The sequence below is a fragment of the Lytechinus variegatus genome, chromosome 6 (assembly GCF_018143015.1).
Source record: "Lytechinus variegatus isolate NC3 chromosome 6, Lvar_3.0, whole genome shotgun sequence".
Classification (NCBI taxonomy): domain Eukaryota; kingdom Metazoa; phylum Echinodermata; class Echinoidea; order Temnopleuroida; family Toxopneustidae; genus Lytechinus; species Lytechinus variegatus.
In genome coordinates, this window is record NC_054745.1 from 29,584,464 (window position 1) to 29,612,195 (window position 27,732).

Sequence of the window (27,732 nt, forward strand, 5' to 3'; positions counted from 1 at the left end):
TTATTGGTAATATTCTTTTATACCAAGTTTTTCTTACCCAACTGATAAGCATGAATGACTGTGAGCAAGCAACCAGGGGACCAACGGCTTAAGGTCCTCGCCGAGGGACCTGGTAATGAAGATAAATGCCTTACCAAAGGGCACTAGTGCATCATTTAGGAATCGAACCCCGGTCACCGGAATCCGAAACCCCCGCTCTACCGACTGAGCTATCGCGCTCCTCTAATAGCATCATGTGAGAAGTCAAGTGTGAGTTTTGTATAGATGGAGTCAATAGGGACACCAGTAAAATATGACTAATCGCCACTCAAACCAACTAAAGGAGAAGATGTTGAAGAAAGTTGAGTCAGTTTTTCTTTAGTTCATTTGGTTTAAAGACACCATGCTCAACATTATGATGTTGGCGAAAGATGAGTCAGTTTTTCCTGTAGTTGGTTTGCTATGAAGTTTGAAGACACCATCGTCAATATTATGTTGAGGAAAATTGAGTCAGTTTTTCCTTTAGTTGGTTTGCTCTGAAGACACCATCCTCAATATTATGATGACGAAAGATGAGTCAGTTTTTCCTGTAGTCTGTTTGCTTTGAAGACACCATGCTCAATACTGTGATGTTGAGGAAAGTTGAGTCAGTTTTTTCTTTTGTTCATTTGCTTTGAAGACCCCATGTTCAATACTATGATGTTGACGAAAGTTGTGTCAGATTTTCCTTTACTTCTTCAGGTTTAAAGACAGCATGCTCGTTGATAATTCCAGTAATATGGTCAGCAGGAGTCACGTCAAGTTTTCATTGAAGACATCATCCTGACTATTATGATGTTGAAGAAAGTGGAGTAAGTTTTTTCTTTAGTTGGTTTGCTTTGAAGACACCATGTTCAATACTATGATGTTGACGAAAGTTGAGTCAGTTTTTCCTTTAGTTCTTCAGGTTTAAAGACACCATGCTCAGTGATAATTCCAGTAATAAGGTCAGCCGGAGTCACGTCAAAGGCAGGGTTCCATCCAGAGATACCTGAACAAAAAAGTGAAATAAAGAATAACATGACAATTTAAAAGATAAAAGGGAGCATCTAAACTGGGCTTTGAAACTTTTTGATTTGCGACTCTAAGTCACATCCATGCCCATGTGTATCAGTAAATCACGAAATGTCTTCAAAAAGAAATATCAACATTTTCTTACTGGATCAGTATTATTTGAATCTCTATATAGACTCTTGTATTACAGTTTTGTTTTGTTTAGGGTTTGTTTGGCTTTTGTTGTCTCAATTTTAGTGTAATATCTGTTATTTCAATTGCTGCCATTAGACCTAAACCCCCTTCGACATTAATCGCGATAAATCCGCTGCGCAAATTTTTTTTACCGCGTTGCTCAGTGCTCACTGACCTTTTACTTTCAAGTCTTGTGCAACCTTTGACACAAAAATTGCAACCCCCAGGAACGAGGTTCTGAAATTACACAACATTCAGTTAGTGCATGCAGACCCAAAATTGCTAAAAACCGTGAATTAGTGTACAAATCCAATGCAAATAGTGTTTTTAGCCAAAATTCATGAGTGTATCACCATTTTTCCTTTTACTGATTAAAATAAATCCATTTCATCTTTTTTTATGGTCAATATATAGCCCCCGACAATTTCCAGTGAAAAAAAAACAATAAAAACAAAGAAATATATACAAAATTTAGAAAACAATAAAATAAATAAAAAAATAAATGCCATGGGTAACACCCATGTAAATTTTCATCGCAATCGTGCGATCAACGGCCGAGATCGGGGGGGGGTGGACATCACAGATTTACGCCCGTGACATTCCATCTAACAACCCTTTGGTTCAATTAACACTTGTTCCAATAATCACTTTGTCTCATTGCCAGTTGGTCTAATTAGGAGTGGGCTATACATGGGTCAAAAATACTTTTTTTGTAATTTCAATATGGGAACAGTTTTTTTTTATTCCTTGTAATGTATCTCAACATGAAATGACAATATTTTTTCTCTCGGGTCCGAGAAAAAAGTGTGCCGGGCCAAAATCCAAAATGGCCGCCAAAACCCCGAAAAATCACAATTTTGGCAACAACTTCTTTATTTGGTGGTCTTTTTCTTTGGTTTTGGTGTCTATTCATATGTGTTTGGGGGTAGGCAATTTGTTTTTCCTATAATTAGTACTTTTAAACCATTATTTGTAGAGTTAAAAGGTAATTATACCTAAATTTCCCAATTTTTATAGCCTTTTTTCAGCCAAAAAGCAGGTTTTATCGTCCTGGGATTCTTGGATTTTAGATGGTACGAGGTCAAAAATATTCCCATTTCTAATGTATGACACTATACAGTGCGTATCAAAAAAAACGGGACAGATTTGAAAAGTCTATAAAATTTTTGTTTCAAATAATGATGTCTATATTTTGGTGTTAATAGATGCTCTAAGGTCTTATCTTTGAAATGCAATTTAAAAAAATAAATTTTATTCATGCTTGAGCGAACAAGGGACGTTTTAGTTGGGGGTTCAAAAAGAGGCTTGCGCCAGAATTGCAGAATATGTGTAATACAATGATCGGACTTCTTGCTAATCAGGAGACTTCCTCTTGACCTTTTCATTATCTGTGCCGCAATTTTCGAATTATGCTCTCAAATTTCATTTACAAAGTTATTTATTCAATTGAATTATTTCGTTTTTTCATTTAATCTTCTCTTACCTTTTAATTTTCCTTCATAAGTAACTGAGAAAAGAAGATTTTTTTGTCAACCCAAGCAAGAAGATTTGAATGATTAATTGGGAAAACTTGTGATTATCAAAATCGTTTTATTATGTGAAACAAATAATGTTATGTACCTTTAAAAGACATGAATCTATTTTTCAATGGGTCATTAATTCCTTGACCAAGTTTAATTGCTTGACAGGAAACACAGGAAGGGATTCATGTCTTTCAATGACAATGGTGTATTGAGTCAATTTTGAAGGAGCTAGATATGGCAGATCGGGTGAAATGTATTAAAAAGTTGTGAGCGAGCGAAGTGAGCATGCAAATATTCCCACCTTTTTTTAATTACAATATCAAATTTTGTGATAGTTTTTGACATAATATTCAGAAAATAATATATTTTACTTTCTATCTTTCCTTTTATTTCCTGTCCACTTTTTTTCTTGGTCAAGATTTTTTTAATTTGGGGGGGGGGGGGGGCAACCCGAGCGCCCACCCATCTGTGTGGCTTTGTTCAAAAGGCACCATAATCTTTGTAGCACATAATGAAAGGATTTGAATAAAAAAATCCATGCTCTCCCATAATTCGGTTGAAAAAAAATAATTTTAGCTTGAAGAAGGAATATTCAAAGCTAACAGAGAGCATATTAAAAAGAAATAACAGAATAATTCAAGCAAATAAATAGATCTGAAAATGAATTTTGACCGCATGATTTGAAAATTATGGCAAAGATAATGAAAAGGTTAAGAGGAAGTCTGCTAATAAGCAAGAAGTCCGATCATCATATTACTCATATTCTGCAATTCTGGCGCAAGCCTCTTTTTGAACCCCCAACAAAAACGTCCCGTGTTCGCTCAAGCATGAACGAAACTATTTTTTTAATAGCATTTGAAAGACCAGACCTTAGAGCACCTATTAACACCAAAATATAGACATAATAATTTGAAACTAAAATTTTAGACTTTTCAAATCTGTCCCGTTTTTTTTGATACGCACTGTAGTTTATATACAGGCCTTGTCATATGTCATGGTGGTCAATGCATGGATATATATGCAGAGTAGTATGTACAGTAACAGTACATTGTATACTGTATAGCCCCTATGGATAATTAACGCGGGTTGCCTAGGGCATAATCTACAAGATTGTATAGTAATTTATTTCATGCGAATCGCCATTAAGTGATTATGCTAATTTATGCGTAATTAGTATGCGAAATCATACTTTATCCTCTAACTCCCTAAATATAAAGATCCAAATGTACTAATTTTTGGTATAAAACTCTTTGTGGTGTTCTTAGCAAGTTCACATGAAAAAAATTGCGATATCAAATCATTTTCTTATGTATTATATTGTTTTTTGCAATTTCTTATGTATTTCTTTGTTTTTTTATCTTTTGTTTTTCCAATGAAATTTGTTGGGGACTCTTCTGTGATCATAAAAAGCATAAAATAAATACTTTTAGACCAGCAAAACTAAAAATAATCATGCATTTATGAATTTTGGTTGAAAACACAATTTGCATTGACTTTGTACACGAAATCACGTTTTTGAGCAATTTTTGGTCTGACATGCACTTACATAATGTTGCGTAATTTCGGAACCACGTACCCGGGTGACGCAAAATTGGTCTCAAAAGTTGCGCAAGACTTGAAAGTAAAAAGTCAGCGAGCGGCGCGGTCAAAAATTTCGCACGGCGAAAATATCGCACAATTCGTTGAGGGGGGCCTCCGAGGCCCCCCCCCGGCCTAGATAGGGTTAACTTAGACTATGGTCTAACCCTGTGCTAAAATTATTGGAAGCCAAAATTGTCAAAATTATTATTAAGTTGTATGTTTCTTATGTTTACTGTGCTCTTTCCTGATTCGATGGTTACCCATACTTAAACCACAACTTTAAACCTGAGTGTAAGTTAAACCCAGCTTTGGAATACAGGCCATTGAAAATAAACCGACTTGGCAGCCCTACATACCTGGAGCGGCAATCTGCATGCCGTTGATCTTTGTCAACTCTCCCTCTGGACGCTCCTCAATCACGATGTCATCCCCAGAGGTCAAACTGAGGTCGCAAGAGGTCACGGGGGAAGCGACGTAGAAGGGAACGTTGTGATGTCGGGCCGCTATGGCAAGCTGGTAGGTCCCGATCTTGTTTGCTGTGTCACCATTAGCTACGACACGGTCAGCACCAACGACAACAGCTGTCAGGAGAAAGAAAGTCATATAGTATAAAAATAATACACATCATCGAGGGCGTTAGTAAGAATTATACGCACTAGGCACCTTTGTAACAGTTTATTTCCAAAGGCACTAGTACAGTTTCAACCCCGATCCCTACATTATTTCTTACAAAAATGAATAGCAAGAGTAATGATAAGAGATCACACATGGGAAGCAGGATCGCCAAAAAATGTGTTACAAATTAAGAAATCTGACTTTTATTCCGAGTCCGCGAACTTTCTCGCAAATTTAGGATCATATCTTCAAAATGACTGATCAAAATACAAACCTAAAACCACATAAGCAATGAATTCGCACAGAAATAAAGTCAAGCTTCGGGGATTGCATTCATACAAGGGCTCCATGCGTAATGAGGGAACAAATGTCTGCTGGAACTTCTAACATTTTACGAGCCCGTGATTCCATGATTTAAAACTGTGCTCATCATACTTGTACTTGGATTTGAGATATAAAGTTATGATGCACATATGGCTTCACCGTTCCCTTACAGCAGGCCCAATTACCTGGAAAATATTTCTGCCTGATCGTCTAGAATTTGCGGCTTTACTGGCGCAATCGATGGCCTCAAGAATGCAAATTTGCACCCCGTGCCCGATCATTTCAGGGCTTGGTGTTCATACAGAAACCTTCCGCACCAATTACTGGTGTAAACTCACCTGTGACGCCTTTCTTGGGCATACAGAATGAAGCCATGCTGTCTGTAATAAGTGAAGCTGGGATGTGTTCATACACGAGCTCATAAGCGGTTAGACGTGCTCCCTGGTTGTACGGACGCGTCTCGGTGCAGTAGACGTGTTCCAACTTTCCTCTTTCATGAAGAGCGCGGATAACGCCTGGAAAGGGAGAACAATCAGCAGAGACAAAAGTGGGCGGGGGGAATGGAGGGGGGGGGGGGTGGGTGGTGATTTCACCTCCAAAAAGAGCCTTGGAAACTTAAAGGACAAGTCCATCCCAACAAAAACTTGATATTTTTCTGAAGTGGACTTGACTTTAAAGAGGTGGCTTTGAAAATTGTTCAAAATCTGTAATGCTCCATTATCTATTACGCAAACCAGCAATGTATCAGCGGAGGGGGTCCAGATGAGGCCCCTGGTGGGGGTCGAGGGGCAGAGTCCCCAGAAGGTTTGGAATATGAGGCCTTTTAAATTGCCCAGAGGGGCTTAAATTAACATCAACAGAAGAAATACAAATGCCAACAAACTACACAATATTAACATTAAAAGAAAAATGACCAGTGACTTTTTCATAACATGCCAATGATACCACGAGTTTAGACTGTTCTGCACCAGATCTATTGTCTGAAGCAAGTGGTGTAATAGTAAAAAAAAATGAAGGGGCTAGATATGGCAGCTGAAGCAAAAAAATTGAACTTTTCAATACAAAAATCTATAGTTTGGCATAATATTAATAAAATAATAGAATGTTCTACTCTTTCCCTTTCCTTTTCTCCTTTTTTTCTCGACCGTGAAAAACTTGGGGGCCCCCAAACCCCACCCCCATCTGTATGCCAGGGGCTGAAGTTACGTTCCCCGATTTTGCAAGGGCTAAAATCATGCGTTGCACTGCACTAATGCCCCAAACTGCTCCTCTCTCTCTCTACAACTCACGTGCCGTAACATTAATTTGGTTCGTGTTAATAGTGCACGCAGGCAATACATCTTAACATATTTCACTTTTACAACTTCAGATTTTAATCCGTTCCGGAAACGAAGTTTCCGCTTGTTATGTCCCAAAGTCATAATCTTTTATGATCATGTTCTTTAAATATCATATTATTTCATGTTTAACTCTTAACCAAAACTTATACTCTGGAAATGCAAAATCTTTCGCTGTTGAAATAGAAATCCTACAAACAGGGTTTTCAAATTACTTGTGTGGCTCATAAACTTTGTACAGCATAGAATAAATAAAAAGTAGAACACCATCGATCCTCCATAATAGGGGATTATCGAGTGCTCAATTTGACAAAATTTGAGGAAATCAATTTTAGCAATTAAGTGTCAAGTAAAGAGTTTTTGGTTTCTCTCTGTATTGAAATGATCACCAAATCCTTTTCCAGGTTACTGGTAGATACATTTTTTTTCACCAATTTTTCCTTGTTTTTACTTTTTTTTTAATACCGGCTCCCAAGCGCCACTATGCAAGGCTCGGTGCACCACAAGTGGCACGCGCGCCACCATTTGGGAATCCCTGATTTAAACCATATATAACCATTCTGGGAGCATTAAAGAAAAAAACATTATGATTTGTGCATAAATCAGCATGATTAAATAAAATCTACTTATTTTTGAAAAATAAACCATGTATACAGCCTTGTTGATTACACTGTACACTACCACTGTGTAAATTATTGTGGTGCTCGCTAATTGGAAGCCCAGGGTTAGAGTTATGATTGATCCAATCACTCCTAACTATATGGAAATCCATCAATGTAAGCCTGGTGGGTGTAAAAAAAGGAGAACACACCAAATTGTCAAGAAATCAATGAATTTATGGATATCCATAAATTTCTTTTGGCAAACATGCATTTTATATATTGACTTTGCTGGCTTTCCATAGTTGCAATTGATTGGATCAATCGTGACTCTTTGTAAGACGGGACCCGGATCTCCAAGGGGGTTGATCCACCCCCCCCCCAGCTAACATCCAAACAAGCCTGGTGGGTGATTCATAAAGCTGTTCATAAGATACAAATGACTTTACACACAACTGGTGACCCCTTTTGTGCTAAATGATACATCCTTATGTCATTCATTTAGGACATAAGAACACGTTCCAGTCTTTCGTAAAGTTGTACCTTACTTTACTAGCAGCCAATATGAAACACCCACTAGTCCTGGCTAGGGTGTCATGTCAGATTCGATACCCTTTCCTAGATGTACATGAAACAGATGGGTGTTTCATAAAGCTGCTCGTAAGTTAAGAGTGACTTTAAGAACGACCGGTGATCCTTTCTTGTGGTAGATTGTATATTCATTGGAGATGGTTTATTGCGTAAGAAAGGATCACCAGTCGTTCTTTAAGTTGCTCTTAAGTTACGAACAGCTTTATGAAACGGCCCCCTGGTTAGGGTGTCATGTCAGATTCGATACCCTTTCCTAGATGTACATGAAACAGGTTTCATAAAGCTGCTCCTAAGAGCGACTTTCAGAACGACTGGTGATCCTTTCTTGTGGTAAATGGTATATTCATTGTCGATGGTTTAGCACTTAAGAAAGATTCACCAGTCGTTCATAAAGTCGCTCTGATCTTACGAACAGCTTTATGAAAAGCCCCCTGATGTTTTTTTTTTACTGGACCTACCTAAAGCTGTGCCATAGCCAGCTGTAGCGAGGGATCCTGTGTTACAATGAGTCATCACAACCTGTCCACCCCCGGATGAACTTATCAAATGGTCCGCTCCATGCATTCCTATGCTCTGATTGGTCCGCACATCCGTCTCTAGCATGTTTTCGGCCTCTTCTATTATTCTGGGAGGGGGAGACAAATTGTAAGAGATACTTTTTTTCAATGTTGAATAAAACCTGAGCATGTGGACTCAAGTCGGAGTCTTCAGCTACATATGGGCCCCATCTTAAAAAGAGTTACGATTGATCCAATCAATTGTAACTCTGGAAATCCATCAGTGTCAATTTTTTTCTACAGGGAATTTGCCAAATGTCCTTTTTAAACAAAGGAAAACACACCAAATTGTCAAAAAATCAATGACTTTATGTGTATACATTCATATCTAGAACAATTTTAGAACAAACATGCATTTCATATGTTGACTTTGCTGGCTCTACATAGTTGCGATTGATCTTATCAATTGCAGATATTTGTGAGATGGGCCCCTGATATGCTACCAGATCCATCATTGCAGAACAGACCTCTACAAACAATCCTTACTTTCCAAGAACTGTCAGAGCATGGAATGCTCTTCCATGCAGCTCCATCAATGCCTGTAATCCAACAGACTTCCGTTTAGGGACAGTGATTTTCCGTTTCTAAAAATTGCCTTTTCCGTTTCAGGAAATCTCAAATTCCGTTTCAGCATGTCTGGAAACGGAAATTCCGTTTCCCCATAGACTTTGTGTACAAGAAAAATTGACAATTCCGTTTACATAGAAAACCAATACGCAACGAGTAGCGATGTCAAAATGCTAGCGCTGCTCAAAATTTGCATCTACCAATGTACTAACATCGCTTTAAAATCCATTTTAATCGAAGAGATTCGAGCTAAAATAAAAATTAGGGATACATAATCAACATTAATATATTCTCACCTTTCATATTATTAGCATTATTTTATTGTTAAATGGGATTTTATCGCTGATTTGGGGACTTTTCGGACATCGTTTTGAGCAGTCGACGACTTCCGAATATCCGCCATTTTGGATTTGATGAATCACCGTGATCATTATATTATGACCGAACGCAGAGGGCAGCAACACACGGCCGGATTCTGCCTTCTATGCGGACGTAAGTGTAAACTAATTTGGATACGATCGAGTGATGGAGAGGCTCGAGTGTAGTTACGATGTGTTGATTGTCACGATTGTTGTTGCAAAGTGAGATCGTGTTTTTTCAGTTGATATTAGTATTTTGTTGAGGATTTGGGATTAATTTCTGTTGCTTTTTTGTGCATTTTGAGAAAAAACGTGTTTTCCGTGATTTTCCGTTTGAAAAGCCACTTTCCGTTTCAAACAGCCGATTCCGTGAATTCCGTCCGTTTTCCGCGATCGCGGAAAATCACTGTCCCTATCCGTTAAAGCTTGACGGAAAGCAGAAGCTAAATCATCAATACTGCTAACTTGTACCTTGTAAATAGACACACTGCGCCTGAACACAGCTACTCACACACTTCAATCTTGCAGGAGGCAGATCAACCTAGAAGAAGAAATCAGAGCTGTGTCAGAGCCAAATGCGGCTTTTGATCATCAATTCTCCAATTTCATCTTCAACAAATTAATGGGGCATTTGAGAAACTCCTCTCAAAGAAGAGATACTTACCTGTCCTTTAATGACTCTATTGCGGCATCATAATAACTGCCAAGGTGTAGAGAAAGACTGGTGAACATTTTACATGTACTGGACTAACAAGACCTATGACAAAATCATGGTAAAAAAAGAGATATGTATTTACCTGTCCTTTAATGACTCCATTGTTGTCTCAGAATCACTGCCAAGCTCTTCTGCCAGACTGGTGAACCTTTTTACAGCCTCCGACATATTCACTGCTGTAGGCCTGGCTGTGTTGAGGTATCTGAATTGTTTACAGATAAAGGACACCAGCTCGGACTTGCTCTCGAAGGACATACCGCTAAGCTCAACAGCCAGAGACAAAGATCCGACAATCGCTATCGCAGGAGCTCCCCTAACCTGGAGGAAATAGGAGTTTGACAAAAAAAGATGAAATTTCTAAAATGTTATGATAATGAAGAAGAATAGTTATTTCTGGCTGCGAGTGTTAATTGTGAACTCCCACTTCATAGTGTACATGGTTGTTTGATTGGAAGGGGCCCGTTTCTCAACACCGTAAATAAGTCTAACTTCTTCACTAAATCGGGGAGAGTGAGCCACTTGTCCGCTAACCGTTTCATGAAGCCCTCTTTGCCAAGGTCGGGGACAACAATGGGACGAAATATTTCCCAATTCATCACAATAATAGCAGTTTTATCATAATTTTGCTTTTAGAAAATCATGCCAGTTTGTGACTAAATACCCTAATTCAAAGGTAGTGGTTGACAAGTCTGGTAGTCCACCTGCACCCCCCCCCCCCCATCATTTATATCAGGAGAGACCTGCGGGTCAGAGTGATTCAGTTCGCTTTTCGCCTCCCGGGCACAGGTGATGCCAAACAAACAATAATAATAATAACAATAGTATTCTGGACAAAATATGGACTAACATAGCCTCACTGGATATTAGACAAAATGGTAAAGGAGTATATCATCAGACAAATTAATTGAAGACAAACCAAGATTAGAGTGGGATCGGAGGAGATCAATTTGGCTGAATACAAATATTTGCAGATCAAGTGGGTGTGGTCGAGGTGGCAATTCAATCTACAATTACCCTTTTACACACGCTAAAATTTCCTTAACGGCGTACTATAGGTGGGGCTAGATTGTCATTTAGCCCCACCTACAGTACGGGTTTAACCTTAGCCCACTTTCTTTTTACACAGCATTTTTGCAAAGTGGGCTAACCCCACCTTTAGTACGGGATTATTTGGCCCTGGAAGAAAGCAGGGTTATCCCTGCAATTGCGGTGCTAAGAGCGATAGTACAAGGTTAAGATCGCTAGTGTAAAACGAAAGTGGGCTAAGCGCTCCCATTCATGCCCCGCAACAGAGCCGGTCCTGTTGTCCAATCAGAGGTAAGCATAGTGAATATTCATGAACAGCAAACATGGCGATGAATAATAGCCATAAGTCAGCGAGTTGGAATTCGTGTTTTAATACTTTCCTAATCGATGCTCGTGAATATTCATGAGCTACCACTAGTCTGGGGTTAGCGAGGGCTAAGAAACTCCTGTGTAAAAAAGGTAAATGTAAACCAGCACCACCTGGGTAGGTAATAATTTTCATTCCTTCAGGGGTGATGCCTACTTTTTTTTCCACATTGCGGCGATTGCAGAATTTAAAGGTCAAGTCCACCTCAGAAAAATGTTGATTTGAATCAATAGAGAAAAATCAGACAAGCACAATGCTGAAAACTTCATCAAAATCGGATGTAAATTAAGAAAGTTATGACATTTCAAAGTTTCGCTTATTTTTAACAAAATAGTTATATGAACAAGCCAGTTACATCCAAATGAGAGAGTCGATGTCACTCACTCACTATTTCTTTTGTTTTTTATTGTTTGAATTATACAATATTTCATTTTTTACGAATTTGACGATTAGGACCTCCTTGCCAGAAGCACAAAATGTTCAAATAATGAAATTCCACGTGTTCAGGGAGGAATGAAACTTCATTTCACATGACAATGACGAGAAAATGAAATTATTTCATATAATAAAATACAAAAGAAATAGTGAGTGAGCGATGTCATCAGTTCCTCATTTGCATACCGACCGAGATGTGCATATAACTGTTTTGTGAAATTAAGCGAAACTTCAAAATGCCATAACTTTCTTATTTTACATCCGATTTTGATGAAATTTTCAGTGTTATGCTTATTGATTTTTTCTCTTTTTATTCAAATTAAGTTTTTGTTGGGGTGGACTTGTCCTTTAAGGGCCATTTCTTTCATTCTATGAGCTAGTTTATCAGGCAAACAAGCCTAAAGCCTAATGCAGTATTATGCAAATATCATTGTTCTTTAAATTGGTTTTCTGAATAAGCTTGAATATTGTTTGTGACAGATCTTAGGGCAACCCTAGAATCACTCATTCTATGAACAAGGTAACCTTGTTCTCTGTTATTCCTTCCTGTGTGGTGAAATAAGGTTGGCAACGTTTGGCTTATTTTCTCTATTTCTTTGAGACAAATGCTTGATTTTTTGACACTGTCAGATTCCATAAGAGCTACATGCATTCACCATATATTTTGGCTCTTAAGTAAATGATTCTTTAAATTGTTTTTTCTTAATTAAAAATAGAGATTGAAAATCTACGATTGCCTTGCCATATTACTTTCCACCAATAGAGGGCGTACACAAAAATATACCCAAAATTCAAGTTTTTGAGCAATCTGGGGTGGTATTCTGAAAACGTTCTTATCTTTTATCTTATCTCACTGAGATAAGAAGACGCTAAAATCATTGTAAATCGGTATTCTGAAAATCTTCTTAACGCGTTCTTATCTCTGTAAGGACTGCCCCCTTCTTATCTCCAACACGCCCATTTTTAAGATTTTACCAATCAAAATGCGCTTTATATTGGCAGTTTAACCAATAAGAGCGTTCCTTATGTGAAGAGAATATCATGGGCGCTGCGCGTTCACTCTTTCTGGCGCATTGCGCGAAATAGGCATTTTATACGCAATGACTCATTTTATCATTTCGAGACGTCCACGTGCACAAAAAAAGAAAAGTAAATAAAGCAGGTACGAATAAATAACAAAATATGAAGAAAGAAAGTAAGTAGGTATGAAAGTAAGAAGACAGAAAAGGGTCAGAATGAGGCAGAAAAAAAAAGATGAAAGGGACAAAGCAGAAATAATGAAAAAATAAAGAGAAAACGAAAGAAAGCAAGCAAAAAGAACTTAAAAATTAAAAAAGAAAGAAAATAGAATGAATAAAAGAAGGAAACGGAAGAGAGAAATAGAACAATTATCAATGATAAAGTGAAGGAACAAAAATGAAGGAAAAAAAGGATTAACTAAAATGAATACACACAAAAATAGAAAAAGGTCAAATTAATAAGATAAAATAAAGTAACAAGGAACCGAAAAAGAAAAAAAAGTCTAAAAAAAGAACGAATTAAAGAAAGAAAAAAAAGAGAAAAAAGGGAATAAAAATGTAAAAAGTGAAGGAAGAGAGAAAAAAAAGAAAATTAAACAAAGAAATAAAGATGAGAGAAAAATAATGAAAGGAAAATTAAGGCAAATATGAAGACTACAAAAAGATAAAGGAAAGAAAGGTAAATTCAAAGAAAGAAAGAAAGAAAGAAAAAGAAAACGAAAAGGGAAAATATTAAGTTGGGAAAAGAAAACGAAAAAAAATCAATGGAAAGAATAAAGAAAATAGTTAATAGAAGATAGAGAGAAGAAAGTAAAGAAAAAGAGTAAAGAACGAACGAAAAAAAATGAGCAAAATAAGGAAAAAAAGAAAGTATAAAAAAAAGACACAAAAGTGTCAGAAAGCATAAATAAAAAAAAATGAGAAAGAAAAAGTAAAAATTATTAAAGGGAAGGAAGAAAAAGGGGGAAAAATAAAATGAATGATTAAAAAAGGAAAAGCATGTATAAAAACGAAAGAATGGAAGAAAAATAAGGAAAAAAAATAAAAAGATTACAAACAAGTGAAGGAAGAAAGAAAGAAAAAGGAAAAAGAAAGAAAAGGAAGAGAAACGGGGGAAAAGTAGACAAAATACTCATTATAGAAAAAAAAGAAAGGGATAAAACGAAAAGGGAAAATAAAAAAGGAAGAAAGATGAAGTATAAATGAAACAAAGCAAAAGAAAAAAAAAAGAAATTAAAAGATTCAAACAGAACAAAAGAAAATATATAAATGAAGAATGAAAGAAAAGAAGAAAGACAGACAGATAGAAAGGAAGAAAAAAGGAAAAGAAAGAAGGGGTAGAAAAAAGAGACGGGCAAAATAAAGGGTGAATGAAAGAAATGGTGGGAGGAATACTTGTGGGTATTTGTTACTACTAGAGGCCATCGATTTTGAGCAAGAAAAAACGCGGACATCGTGAGATGTGAGAACGAAAAAAGATAAGAACGTTTTCAGAATACCACTTATCTTAATTTTGTTCTTATCTTTTAGCGCGCTTTGGTATTATATGCGCGAGTTGTAAATTTACGCGCTCAGCATTGGATGGAAAGCAAGATAAGAACAAAGATAAGAACAAAAGATAAGAAAAAGATAAGAACGTTTTCAGAATACCAATTTAAGAAAGTGACGTAGATAAGAACAAAATTAAGATAAGAACGTTTTCAGAATACCGCCCCTGGTAAATACAAAAATTACCCCCAAGTTACTAATGAAAAATAAATTTAAACTGTATGGAAATTAGTATTTTTGGTCACAAAAGTGATATTTTAATGATTTTTGAAATTGTGTGATGTGCACAGCATTGGCATACCTAGTCCTACCTGTAGATTCCCCACAGGCAGGATGGTAATGAACCCTTGGGTGCCCTAGAATGAATGGTCGCCACAAAGCATGCATTTTGGAGGAATTTTAGGGGCAGTTTGGGATGTCTTGGGGGTGAAATTGCCCATAGCCCTCATGTTTTTCCTACGCTACAGTAAGCTCCATACCTTCATTTCTCTGATGGCATGCCAGCCATCTTCGGTCGATGTGACCTGTTCATAAACCGTCTCAAGAGGGAGCTTCTTCTGGTTCAAGATCTCCAAACTCCTCCCCTTGTAGCGAATGGCCTCTAGCGTCATTGTGTTTTCGTTCCTTGCTTTCTTTTCGGCTGGCTCAGCAGACTTATTCTGATCCATCTTTGGTACTCCCTAGGTATTCAAAGAAATGAGCATTCAATGTAGTTCATTCTTTCAAGTCATCAGACATTGGGGTTTTTTTTTTGGAAATTGAGTACTACTTGAACTGTTTTTTTTTTAATAAAAAAAGTATTCCCTTTTCTGCTTCCAGTAAAGGAAAAAAAATTAAGAGTAACATCTAGTATATTGCAACACAATATTTATCTTACCCATTGGACAAAGCAAGAGCTTCTGCACTTAATTATCCCCCCCCCAAAAAAAAAAGAACTTGAAAAAAAAATTGAAAGAGCATTTTTTTCATGACACACAGCATAACTCTCTCTCTCAGCCCGGTAACCCAGGGAGCTCTGGCCCGCGAAGCATTCATTCTCAGTATCGATCAGCCATTTTGTTTTCAATTTTGAAAGGAGAATGAAAGAGACAGAACTTTTCCTATTTTTGAGGGTCCAGTTTGTGCCTCGAGTCGATGCGATGTCAGGATTCTGTGTCATGATAGACCTTCATCAGTAGAGGCGCACGGCCAATATTGGAGACTGTCTCCAATGTTGGAAATTATCTCCAATATCAGAGACTTTTGTAAAGAATTTGGGTATCCAATTTCAGAGACAGTCTCCAGTTTTGGAGACTAATTTCCTTTGTTTACATTTGCGGCAAAAGGATTACCTTGGCGGCAAATTAAAATGTGATAAGCAGATTCCTCATGACAAATTACCCCTTTTCACCGTCTACTTTAAAAATTCACCGTCTACTTTTGTTTTGATAAGGATTTTTGTTGTCAATCACACACAAAACAAATGGGCTTCTGACTTCAGTGAGACAAAATTTTGGGTGGAAAAAATCATGCTGTTTTTGGTGTTGTTTCTTTTGTCCTTTTGCAAAGCAAGTCTTCCCTATTGGAGAGAGTCTCCCATATTGGCCGTGCGCCTCTACTGTTCATCCTTAGTATTTGAGGTAGGCGTAAGTGCATAGGCCTAATTTATTTTTTCCCCAAAATAAACAAGTTTTAAATTGGGATGCTATACGATCACATTCATGACATTCTACCGCATTTTGGGGAGTACCCTCTGCCAAAATATTACACGGACCACGACGGACGAGTCCTGGGGCCGATTGCAGTTGCACGAAAGCCTAAAGGGTCTTTGCAAGAACCATTTTTTTTGTCGCTTGGCCTTGGCCATGTGAAACGCATTTTTAATAAATTACCTACAAACATATCTTATTCATCATGTTCATCCGTTAAAGTAAACAAAATCTTTAATATGTGATAGATCATGAAATTGTATAAAATTTGACTTAAAAGCAAGCTATCGAATCTTATTCTTTATCATAAATTTCAGAAACACCCGCTTATAGCGTATCATAAAAGATGGGCGACACGAAAGACGGTCCTTGGAAAAACCATTTCGTGCAATGCAATTAATCGGCCCCTGGACTCCGAGTTGAGACCCTCTCTATCTCTAAATACGAAACTTGTGTATCTGACTTACACGTATTCTTTTCTTCGTGTATATCACTTTATGGACAGGACGTCGAACAGTGGCGACTACTCTCAAAATCAAATTAGCTAAACCTCCGAAAACAAACAAAAAATAACATTAACTAGGCTACTGACCCACCGCCCACACGTGTACAGTGCAGTGCGACCGGTAGTACCAATGCGTTTCTGAGACTAATCGAAAAAGGAAATTTGCGGGCTGACCCTAGGCCTATTTTCGTCAATGAGGAGTTTCGTGGGTATGGCACGCACATAGAGAAACAATTAGGGACTGTGATTTTCCGCGATCGCGGAAAACCGACGGAATTCACGGAAATGGCCTTTTGAAACGGAAAGTGGCATTTCAAACGGAAAATCACGGAAAACATATTTTTCCTCAAAATACACAGAACAGCAACATAAATTACTCCAATATCTCAACAAAATACGCATAGTAAATGGCAACAAAACACGATTTCACTTCACCACAATCACAACAAAATCAACACATCGTGACTACAATCAAATATATATGTCACTTGAAATAAATATGTTTCTCTTCCACTAAACCATGTCACTCTCGAAGAAATTTATATTTCAAAAAATGTAGGCCTATTCCACTTTACCTTAAAAATGTGTTTCACTTTTCATAAAAAATATATCTCGGTTTTCAAAAAAAGAAAAATTATCACTTAAAAAAATATATATTCCCCTTTGGAAAATATATTTCACTTTTCAAAAAAAATGTATATTTCACTTTTCAAAAAAATATATATTTTACTTTTCCAAAAAAGATATATTTCACTTTAAAAAAAGGATATATTTCACTTTCAAACAAAATACATTTTTTTGACGAAAAATCATTTCACTTTTCATATTTTAATTTTGAGAGAAAACAAATGCTTTCATTTTTGTTGGATAATACATGCGGCTGCCGTATTAGGCCGTACGTAAATCTATCTACCTAAATGATATATATATTTGTCTATCTTTCTATTTATCTATCTATCTATCTCTCTGCCTAATATCTGTTTAAACATGTCTATCTTTCTATCTATCGATCCATCTATCTGTCTGTCTATTAATTTATCTCTCTTGAACTATTTATTTTTCTATCTATCTGTCTAATAATTATCTGTTTAGATATTGCTGTCTATCTATCTATCTATAATTGATCCGGCTGTTTAAATGTCTGTATATCTGTCTTTCTATCAATCTCTATTCAAAATTAATACGTAATTTAGGAGGACATTACAAAAACAGTCCTCATTCTGTGATGTCAGATGATGTCCTTGGCTACGTCTTTAGATCTCTTGCACTCCCATTTTAAAGACACTTTATATTCTCGCACTTGGATCATTCCCTCGCCTTCGTCTCGAGCATATAACAATGTAGAAATATCCGACCTGGTTGTGCTTTTCATTGTTTCATTTAATGTTAATTTTCTGACGTGTCATTGCCTGATAAACCAGTGTCTTATCTACCCTACGGTTGATCCATTAGTACATGAATTATACATTTAACGAGAGTCCTTGGAGTGACTTTGATACAAGGATTCTTTACACTAATTGCCAAAGAGGTACCGAAAACTGAGCATTTATCACGGTTCAGCATAAACCTGCGTTTATAAGCCCCCAAAGTGGTTTTAGCTGAAACGATATTTTGATTGGAAAGCATATGTGAAACATAATCTGATGGGGGAGGAAGTAAAATTAAAGATTGGAAAGGATGAAAGATAAGCAAATTTACTAACATTACATGGGGTCTCTCATTGACTGTTTTTTTCTTCAAATATCTAGTTTCAATATACCTTTTGGGATATGGAGCGTTGTGGCCCAGTGGATTAGTCTTCGGACTTTGAAACAGAGGCTCGTGGGTTCGAATCCCAGCTATGGCGTGATAATTTCCTTCAGCAAGAAACTGACCAACAATGTGCTGCACTCAACCCAGGTGAGGTAAATGGGTACCGGTAGGAAGTAATTCCTTAAAAAGCTGTGTGCGCTATGAACGCCTAGCTTAGCCGGGTAATATAGGAGCACCTAACAAGGTGGATATGTGCGCAATATAAATACCCTATATTATTATTATTATATCTATATTAAAGATTAAGATAATGAATTAGCTTAAGGTTTCATGTGTATAGTAAAGAAATAAAAATGCTTTGAGAGGAAGAGTACTTGTTCCAGTACTTTACAGTGGGGTACTGAGCCAATATTTTTCAGGGGAATAGATATGGCTTATCGGGCAAAATTTATGAAAAGTTGCGAGCGAGCGAGCAAAAAAATGACATTTTTCTGACAAATATTCAGATTTGTGATAGATTTTGACATAATATTCAGTTAATAACATTACAGTTCACGATTTTCGCTTTCATTTTCTTTATATCATTTCTCTTTGAGCCCCCCCCCCCACCAAGTCAGCTAGTGAAAGGAAATTCTAGAAGAAAAAAATAGATATTCTACTCTATCACAGATACCAGGAACAAAATAATGTTTAAGAATTGAGGTATTTATTACAAGAACTTCAAATAGGATTGTACGGCTTGCATGGGCCTGCTTGAACTTGATCAGAAGCCCGTAACACAAAGCTTGGCAATTATCGTAGAACATTTTTCTACAATTGATTCCATTGACTATACAATGTACAATCAATCGTAAAATCGAGAGTACGATTAATCGCTATTACCTTTGTGTTACGGGATCAAGGTTGGTTTTATCCTTAAGCCGCAAGGAACTGAGAAAAATTGTTGCCTTTTAGGGACCTAGGAACGACTTTTTTTAAAGGGGAATCTGGGGTGCGTTTCATCAACATTTTTGTCTGACAAGTTGTCAGATCTGACATCTTTCCTTTAATCTGATTAGCTGAGAAGCATCATTACTATGGTAACTGTCGGATAAAGTGGAACTTGTCAGATAAAACGTCCGACAAGTTCTTTCATGAAACGCTCCCCTGGTTTACATTTGACACCCCCCCCCCCCCAGAAAAGGGTTGTTCTAAAAGTGAATGTTCTTGCAGGATAAATTTAATAAGTAAAAAGGAAGGTTTCCGATACAAAAAAGAATGAGATTTCATTCCAGGACCAATTTGACAAGCACAAAAAAAAACACATACACACAAAACAAAAGAAAAAAACAGAACGAAACCAAACAAGGGTCTTAACTATCAAATAGGTCATTTGTGTAACATTTCTGCCATTTACCATATCTATCAGATTTCAAGGGGATGCTGACGGTGGGGAATAACACAAGCAGAAGCCCCAATAGGGATGCGATCAGCACCCCCTCCCCGCCCCCGCTACCAAGGGCCATGCTGTGTGAATAGATGTAACATCTATTTCTTCTTCTTCAAAAAAGTAACAATGAGGAAATTAGCAAGTCTGAACGAGTAAGACGAGCAGGAGTTTCTTTGACACAATTTTCTGAGTCCTGCTTGGGGAGTTTCACCGAGATTGCGTAATGCGCACATCTTTCGCAGACCTTGAGTGAACCCGAACTTCACAGTTTATTTTCTTCTTATTATTTGACGCTCTTATTGACCAACATTGACGTTGCTGTTGCTCCGCCTTTTAAGCGCTTATACTTTTTTTTTGCATTTTACTGATTAAATAAAAAAACCAAGAGAATTATAAAACAGTTGATTACATTGGTAACATAATGGAAGGGGATAATATACATTGTGACACTCTCAGCTGCGATTTTGCTTTTAGTTTTCGTTCATTAATCATGATCCATTACAATGGTTTTCAACATGCTTACATGGTTCTCTCTCCCCGTTTTGGGGACAAGATATAGCACATGCACAAGCGATTTTTCACTCACTTATCAACTTTGCTCCAGTTGATTGGTGTTGTGGAGGGAGCTACTTTTGAACTGCCGGTGGAATAGACCTCTGAATTGCTTCAGCAAGATCGATCAATTCTTATTTCTTACTAGAAATTAGTAACTTCATGATATCCCACCGATACTCTGAGGACGAGATTGATTCTGAGTGCCTGTTCTAGCTTAGCAAGTAAGGTAAGATGTTTGAGAACTATTCAGATAAATTGGCAGAGAGTTGAGATATATACACATAGGGGCGGAAGCAGGATTTTCCAAGGGGGAGGGCCGGGGCACATTTCACCGATGAAAGTTTGACACAAAAATCAAAGATAAAAAATAAGAATAAAAAAGGAAAAAAGAAAGATTTTCAGGCAAAATTAAAGGTCAGTTCGTCCGCTGAAAATTAGACGAGCAAAAAAAAAAAAAAAAAAAGAAACACGGTCCTCGCGGTATATTCACATTACAAATTTTGATTATGGCTCTCAAACGAGGGGGGTGGGGCACGGGCCTGATATGGGGTGTTAAAACCGACTCCAGTTTGTTTCCCTAGAGGACTACACCCTTAGGTGTTAAAATTACATCCTAGAGAGTGAATTTAACACCGAGTGTAAAGGATACAACAAAGGTGTTTTAATACCACCCATGAGTGTTGAACTAACACCACAAATTAAACGCAATGCTTGTGGTGTGGTCCTACGAATGTATTTATTTTGTTGTTGTGTAGGCTTAATGTTTTTGAATTCATGTTCTTATCATAAATCATCAATAATCACAATATTTACAGGAGCTTGGCAGGAAAACAAAAAGGGTCAAAACATAATAAAAAAAATTGAAAATAAAAACAGAAATATGGACAGAATATCTGGTACTAAGTTAGAGCTAACTTCGAGACTAATAAAAAAAATCATGGTTTATTGAATATAATGGTTTTTGTTCGACTTCTCTCCGGAAACGAGTCACTCTCTCTCCCTGCATGCACGTGTACCTACACTGTAAAAAAATATTTCGGAAATAAGGATTTTTTTTTCCATCACAATGCAAATGTTTTTTTTTACGCAGAGAATCTTTTATCAAAAGCCATTTAATAGACCAGTTTGTAGTTACCTCATGGACAATTTTGGTCAAATGACCTTTCATTTCTTTCATTATGATAGGCAGATTTCAAAGCAAGATATTACGTATGCTTGCCTTACATAGCAGGATGAAGAAATTGAATAGACCAGGTGACTAGAATAGCACACCAATGAACACTTTATGAAGGTATTTGTTGCATTCCTACTTTGAATGCATATCATAGCATGTTGCACAATGTACTTTGCAAACTGTGAAATACCAGTCGTTCGTGGAAAAATTGTTTTTTTTGTGGATGTAAATGAAAACGACAATTCAAAAGAATATATGAATAATCAAGACATCAAAGTTGGCGCTTATCTCATTAGATTTTAAAGCACCATGTCACTTTAGTACAAATGACCTTCCTCTGATCATGCGTAGAATCTTTTGATCATGCGCAGAAAGGAACTACGAACTGGCTTATTACGAAAACTGCTTTGTCGAAAATCGGTTAACCAAAACAGCAGTTTCGCCCTGGGCTCTCAACTGGACAAAGGACATATCTGCAATCGAAATATGAGAAATCGTTGGACGATCAGCTATTCATATCCACCAAAATTCCAGCCACTGTCCATTGTCATTCAACTTTTTTAAAGAGAATTGTTGCGTTTTTGAAAGAGTCTACATAGTGATTGTGAAAATGCCCTATTCCGTCGCGTAAGAGACAAGGTAGCTTATGACGCTGTACTATAGTAATGATGATAATAATGATAATTATAATGATATAGGTATATTTACCCAGGGAAGCCTCTTAAGTTCGGCTAACTCTTCTCCCAGCGGGCCCTGCTTATTATTACCCCGGCTTTTAATAGCTGGGCTGCCTCGGCGCTCAAAACATTCAAGGAATGTTTCTTTCATCTACATCCCTAATCTCACCTACGAACCCATACAGTCACCCTCATCCTCAACTCCATACACCTAGTCTCATCCAACCTCTACCCCATAGAACAACTCTCATCCACACTCAGCACCGCGTAGGCCAACTATCATCCACCCTCCACCCCACACACCTACTCTAATCCACCCTTCCACCCCACACACCTACTTTCATCCACCCTTCACCCCACAAACCTACTCTCACCCACCCTTCACCTCACACACCTACTCTTATCCACCCTCCACCACACACACCTACTCTCATCCATCCTCAACCCACACACCTACTCTCATCAACCCTCCAGCCACACAAACCTACTCTCACCCACTCTCCAACCCACACACCTACTCTCACCCACTTTCCACCCACACACCTACTCTCATCCACCCTCCACCCACACACCTACTCTCATCCACCCTCCACCCACACACCTACTCTCACCCACCCTCCACCCACACACCTACTCTCACCCACCCTCCACACACACCTACTCTCATCCACCCTCTACCCCACACACCTACTCTCACCCACCCTCCACCCACACACCTACTCTCATCCACCCTCCACCCCACACACCTACTCTCATCCACCCTCTACCCCACACACCTACTCTCACCCACCCTCCACCCACACACCTACTCTCACCCACCCTCCACCCACACACCTACTCTCACCCACCCTCCACCCACACACCTACTCTCACCCACCCTCCACCCACACACCTACTCTCATCCACCCTCCACCCACACACCTACTCTCATCCACCCTCCACCCCACACACCTACTCTCATCCACCCTCCACCCACACACCTACTCTCATCCACCCTCCACCCCACACACCTACTCTCACCCACCCTCCACCCACACACCTACTCTCACCCACCCTCCACCCACACACCTACTCTCACCCACCCTCTACCCCACACACCTACTCTCATCCACCCTCCACCCCACACACCTACACTCACCCACCCTCCACCCACACACCTACTCTCATCTACCCTCCACTCAACACACACCTACTCTCATCTACCCTCCACCCAACACACACCTACTCTCACCCACCCTCCACCCACACACCTACTCTCATCCACCCTCCACCCCACACACCTACTCTCATCCACCCTCCACCCACACACCTACTCTCATCTACCCTCCACCCCACACACCTACTCTCATCCACCCTCCACCCAATACACCTATTTTCATCTACCCTGCACCCATCATACTTACTCTAATCCACCAGTCCACTCCCCACTCCTAATTTCATCCACCCTCCACCCATCAAACCTACTCTTATCCACCCTTCCACTCCCCACACCTACTCTAACCCACCCCAACACCTAATTTCATCAACCCTCCACGCCACACACCTACTCTCATCCACCCTCCACCCACACACCTACTCTCATCCACCCTCAACCCCACACACACCTGCTCTCATCAACCCTCCACCCCACACACCTACTCTCACCCACGTTCCACGCACACACACCAAAATGTACCCACCGTCCAACCATAAACACCTACTTTCACCCACCCTCCACCCACACACGCCTATTCTCATCTACCATCCAACCACACACCCACTCTCGTCCGACACCCTTCACCCCTTGCATTTTTATACACACGCCTTGATTCTGTCACCACCTTTCACCCCTTCCTACTAGGCTGGACGGATTTGATTTAGAATGAACAGCTCACTCTCTTTTCCTTCCTGTAAGTTACTCATTATTGTTTTCTGATAGAAGGTCAAAAATGTAATCGAAAGAAACAAAATTGTCATGCTCAATTGCCGATCAGTTTCACCTACTGGTATTTGTATTTTAAAACAGGAAAAAGAAATCGAGTTGCATGCCATTAGACGGAATAAAAGAAATTACATCTTCCATTAATGCATTACATAATATTTCTTTACTCAATTTTCCCTTGCAGATGAATGAAAACACATTGACTCGGCTTTTGACACTATTTGCGTTGAATGGTAAGAAATTATTTACCTTTGTATTGTTTCTAGTTTGTATAATTGACGGTGTTAACTTGTTGCATCTCCTATCAAAATCAATATCATACCCCATCTCCCCTCGAAATAAAGGAAAATATGATTATGATAGTTATTGTAAATGATTATTTAAAAGTAATATAAATTTCTTAGGGCATTGTAAATTAACAGTCAGTTCTTGAAACCACTACGCAGACGCATGTTGGAACGTTGAGAATCTATTGAAAATGCTCTTTAAATCACGAGGAACTGCTTAAAAATCTTTGTCGAAAATTGGTGAACCAGGACAGCGGATCGCCAAAAGATTCAGATCTGACGAAAAATGGCAAATATATCGTTTATCCAGAGTCCAGGACGACACTGCTGTTCTGTGTCACCGATTTTCGACAAAGCCCTCTTCTTTGTGAAGGGCTTTTGACAAAAGAATCTTAACGTGACAGCGTAGTGGCTGCGAAATCTCCCTAACCTTAGTTGTACATCTCTCTTACAGTTGTCCACGGTGACGTCTCCTGTCACCCTGCCATTGTTTGCCCTACCGGGATCTTGGCCAATGGCACTGCCGTAAGAAAGGTACTGAAACTTGCCAACACGGACATGTTGGAAGACGCCAAAGGAATGGCGGAAGTCTTGAGTCAGAGAAATATAGGGCGCCGTCTTAAATGTGCGATGCCAGGTTAGTGTACCTGAGTGAGGGTGGGGGTGGGGTTGTCACATTGACAAGCGAAGGCACTCATGTTCAGGTGCTTATATATAATTCCTAAGCACGTCTGGTATCCCAAACTATCATGCCGCTGAAGAGACTCTGTCCGTAGTCTCTCTCTAGACGATTCAAATGAATTATGGGGCCCGTCCTATAAACACAAGGCAAAAAAACAATCGCAAGTCAAAAATGCGTGCTGTTGATTGGTTGAAAATCAAGTTGCGCATGATTTCTGGAGTTGCGATTGATGGCAACTCTTTCTGCAACGGACCCCGTTCAACCTTAACTGCATGGGAATTCATCCATTCTAAAATTTCTTTACAAGAAATTTGCACAAGATCCTTTGTAAACAATAAAAATCACACTGAATAATAATAACAATACTAATAATAAATAAACAATGTATAAATATAAATCAAATGTAGAAAAGGTTTGGGAAAAAACATGCATTTTAGATGTTGGCGTTGCTTGTTTTCCTTCCATAGTCGTGGTTGATTTGATCAATCGAACTCATTGTAAGACGGGACCCTGGCAACATGCATCGAAATTAGATTGTTCAATTTGATATTTCTAAGATATTGAACCTTCAGCTTCGATTAAAAGGATAATTTCATAATTTATTTGTAATCCCCATCAACTGTGCCAAACTAATATACATGACTGTGAATATAATATTTCCAGATTGTATTCCTAATCCGTGCAATGGGGACATGCACATGTGTACCGAGACTGATACGGGATTCATTTGCAGTGTACCAGATGAGCCTGGTGAGTAAGGATAAAATAACTTTAGCACAGTTGGGAAGGGACTTGTTATAATAAAACAAATAATACACAGGGATATTAGCATAGGTGCGGATTAGTAATTGCGGTTTAGTACCTAACTCATATAATCAATCCCAGGTTGTGGAAGCCAATCATTGTTTTCGCACTGGGACGCAGAACAGTTTCAAGAACCCAGTAAATGTATTGAAAATGAAGTCAAATGACAATGAACAGCTGGAAGGTCTTTATCGGAAATGAGTGAAACACGACAGCAGTGTCGTGCTAATTTTTGGAGCTGTCGACAAAATGCAATGAAGTTTGTGCAGAATCCAGGACGAAACCAGTGTTTGGATTCGTAAATTTTCGACCTAGATATTTTTGGTTGAACTTTGTCATAAAGGGTTATTGACAACATATTTTCTATGTTCTTGAAAGTGTTTTGCGTCGCTGTGTCCTGAATATGGCTCTCATAACCTAGTTGAAACTCCCTGTTTTTCAGCACTCATATGAAAACAATCAATTTATACTGAGTGTCAGTTTGATTGAGATACGTTTGGTCAAGTCTTTCTTTTAAAAAAGAATCTTGTATAGTGTCCTGCCATCGTAGTTCCAACAATAAATCCCCTATCCTCAGTCTTGGAACAGGTCCTTGATGCGGGGGGGGGGGGGGCATGTCCCTTGCCTATAATCACCCTCATCCGTTGATGAATTACTAGCCATCCTTAATGCGAGTGGTTTCCTTATATCTGCATATAGGGCGTTGTGTAGAGACCTGGGCGTGTTCCGTTTTCCCAAAATACATCATGTATATGGGGATGGAGTGTTGACAGGTAGTGTGAACAGGCGAAATGTATAAGAGGGGATTTTTATTGGAGCTGTACTGCTCTAGATTCTATATGGGGTACTTATATACTGCAGTAGTCAATGGGACTCCATAGATAACACCGCATACATTCGTTATTCCGAAGGTTTGGATATTCCGAAGGTTCGTTATTCCGAAAGTTCGTATTTCCGAGGGTTCGTAATTCTGAAGGTTCGTTAGTCCGAAAACGAAATGAGGTTCGTAATTCCGAATGTTCGTTAGTCCGAAAACAAAGTGAGGTTCGTAATTTCGAAGGTTCGTTAATCCGAAACGAAATGAGGTTCGTAATTCCGAAGGTTTGTTAGTCCGAAAACGAAATGATTAACGAACCTTATTTCGTTTTCAGATTATCGAACCTTCGGAATAACGAACCTTATTTCGTTTTCGGATTATCGAACCTTCGGAATAGCGCCATAAATGTTCGGATAAACGAACCCTTTTACGTTTGCGGATTAACGAACATCGAGGTAAAGGCAATTTACTTGTTTCGGAATTACGAACCTTCGGAATTACGAACCTTCGGAATTACGAAGTGTAGCCGATCACACAGGTTGGAGACGATGAATACATGGTGTATGACAATGGTCATAATTTAATTTTACATCATCATTCATCATTTTTTACAAGTCAACACAATTAACACCGTCACCAATTATCCAGAATTGTATTTGCATTGGTAGAAATTAAGCGAGCAATGTTCATTTCCAAACCTTTTCTTGATTTAGCCATGGATGTACAACACAATTCAGCCCAGTCAGCATTGTCAGAGAGGACCTTAGACGTGTCGTCGGATTCGTCGAGTTCATATGTCTATGATGCGTAATTCCGAAGGAATTCTTTTGCCAAAATTGATTTTTTTTGGGGGGGTGGTTTGGCTTTAATAGGGTCCCTTAAGACCAAAAATGATGGGGTTCAATTTGTCAGACCCCTCCCTCCCTTCGTGGGGGGTGGTCCTTTTTGGCGCCATGTTGGCCTGTACAAGCCCAATAGGATAATCCATTGTTTCACCCTTATTTCTCACTTTTCTTCGCCATTTTTTTCCTGAAGTTGTGTGAGGAATACAATAATGAATATTTGATGATGG

General features: G+C 38.5%; 2 protein-coding genes across 3 annotated transcripts; one reads left to right on the forward strand and one right to left on the reverse strand.

Annotated features, from left to right (window-relative positions):
• Positions 1–839: 839 nt before the first annotated feature.
• LOC121416591 (methylthioribose-1-phosphate isomerase-like) lies at positions 840–16,691 on the reverse strand. 2 transcript variants are annotated; one of them, XM_041610084.1, is made up of 7 exons: positions 16,525–16,691; positions 14,849–15,049; positions 10,057–10,292; positions 8,235–8,401; positions 5,588–5,764; positions 4,667–4,891; positions 840–1,009 (listed from the first exon to the last, which is right to left on the reverse strand). In XM_041610084.1, the coding sequence occupies exons 2-7, from the start codon at positions 15,035–15,037 to the stop codon at positions 879–881; spliced, it is 1,125 nt and encodes a 374-aa protein (XP_041466018.1). In that variant the 5' UTR covers positions 15,038–15,049; positions 16,525–16,691; the 3' UTR covers positions 840–878. The 2 variants fall into 2 exon arrangements, with proteins under 2 accessions (XP_041466018.1, XP_041466017.1); XM_041610083.1 differs by having other exon boundaries at positions 14,849–15,053; positions 16,524–16,691.
• Positions 16,692–19,776: 3,085 nt separating this feature from the next.
• On the forward strand, positions 19,777–23,666 carry LOC121417697 (extensin-like). The gene is made up of 2 exons (XM_041611430.1): positions 19,777–19,863; positions 22,389–23,666. Exons 1-2 carry the CDS (start codon positions 19,777–19,779, stop codon positions 23,664–23,666), a joined length of 1,365 nt encoding a protein of 454 aa, XP_041467364.1.
• Positions 23,667–27,732: the final 4,066 nt, after the last annotated feature.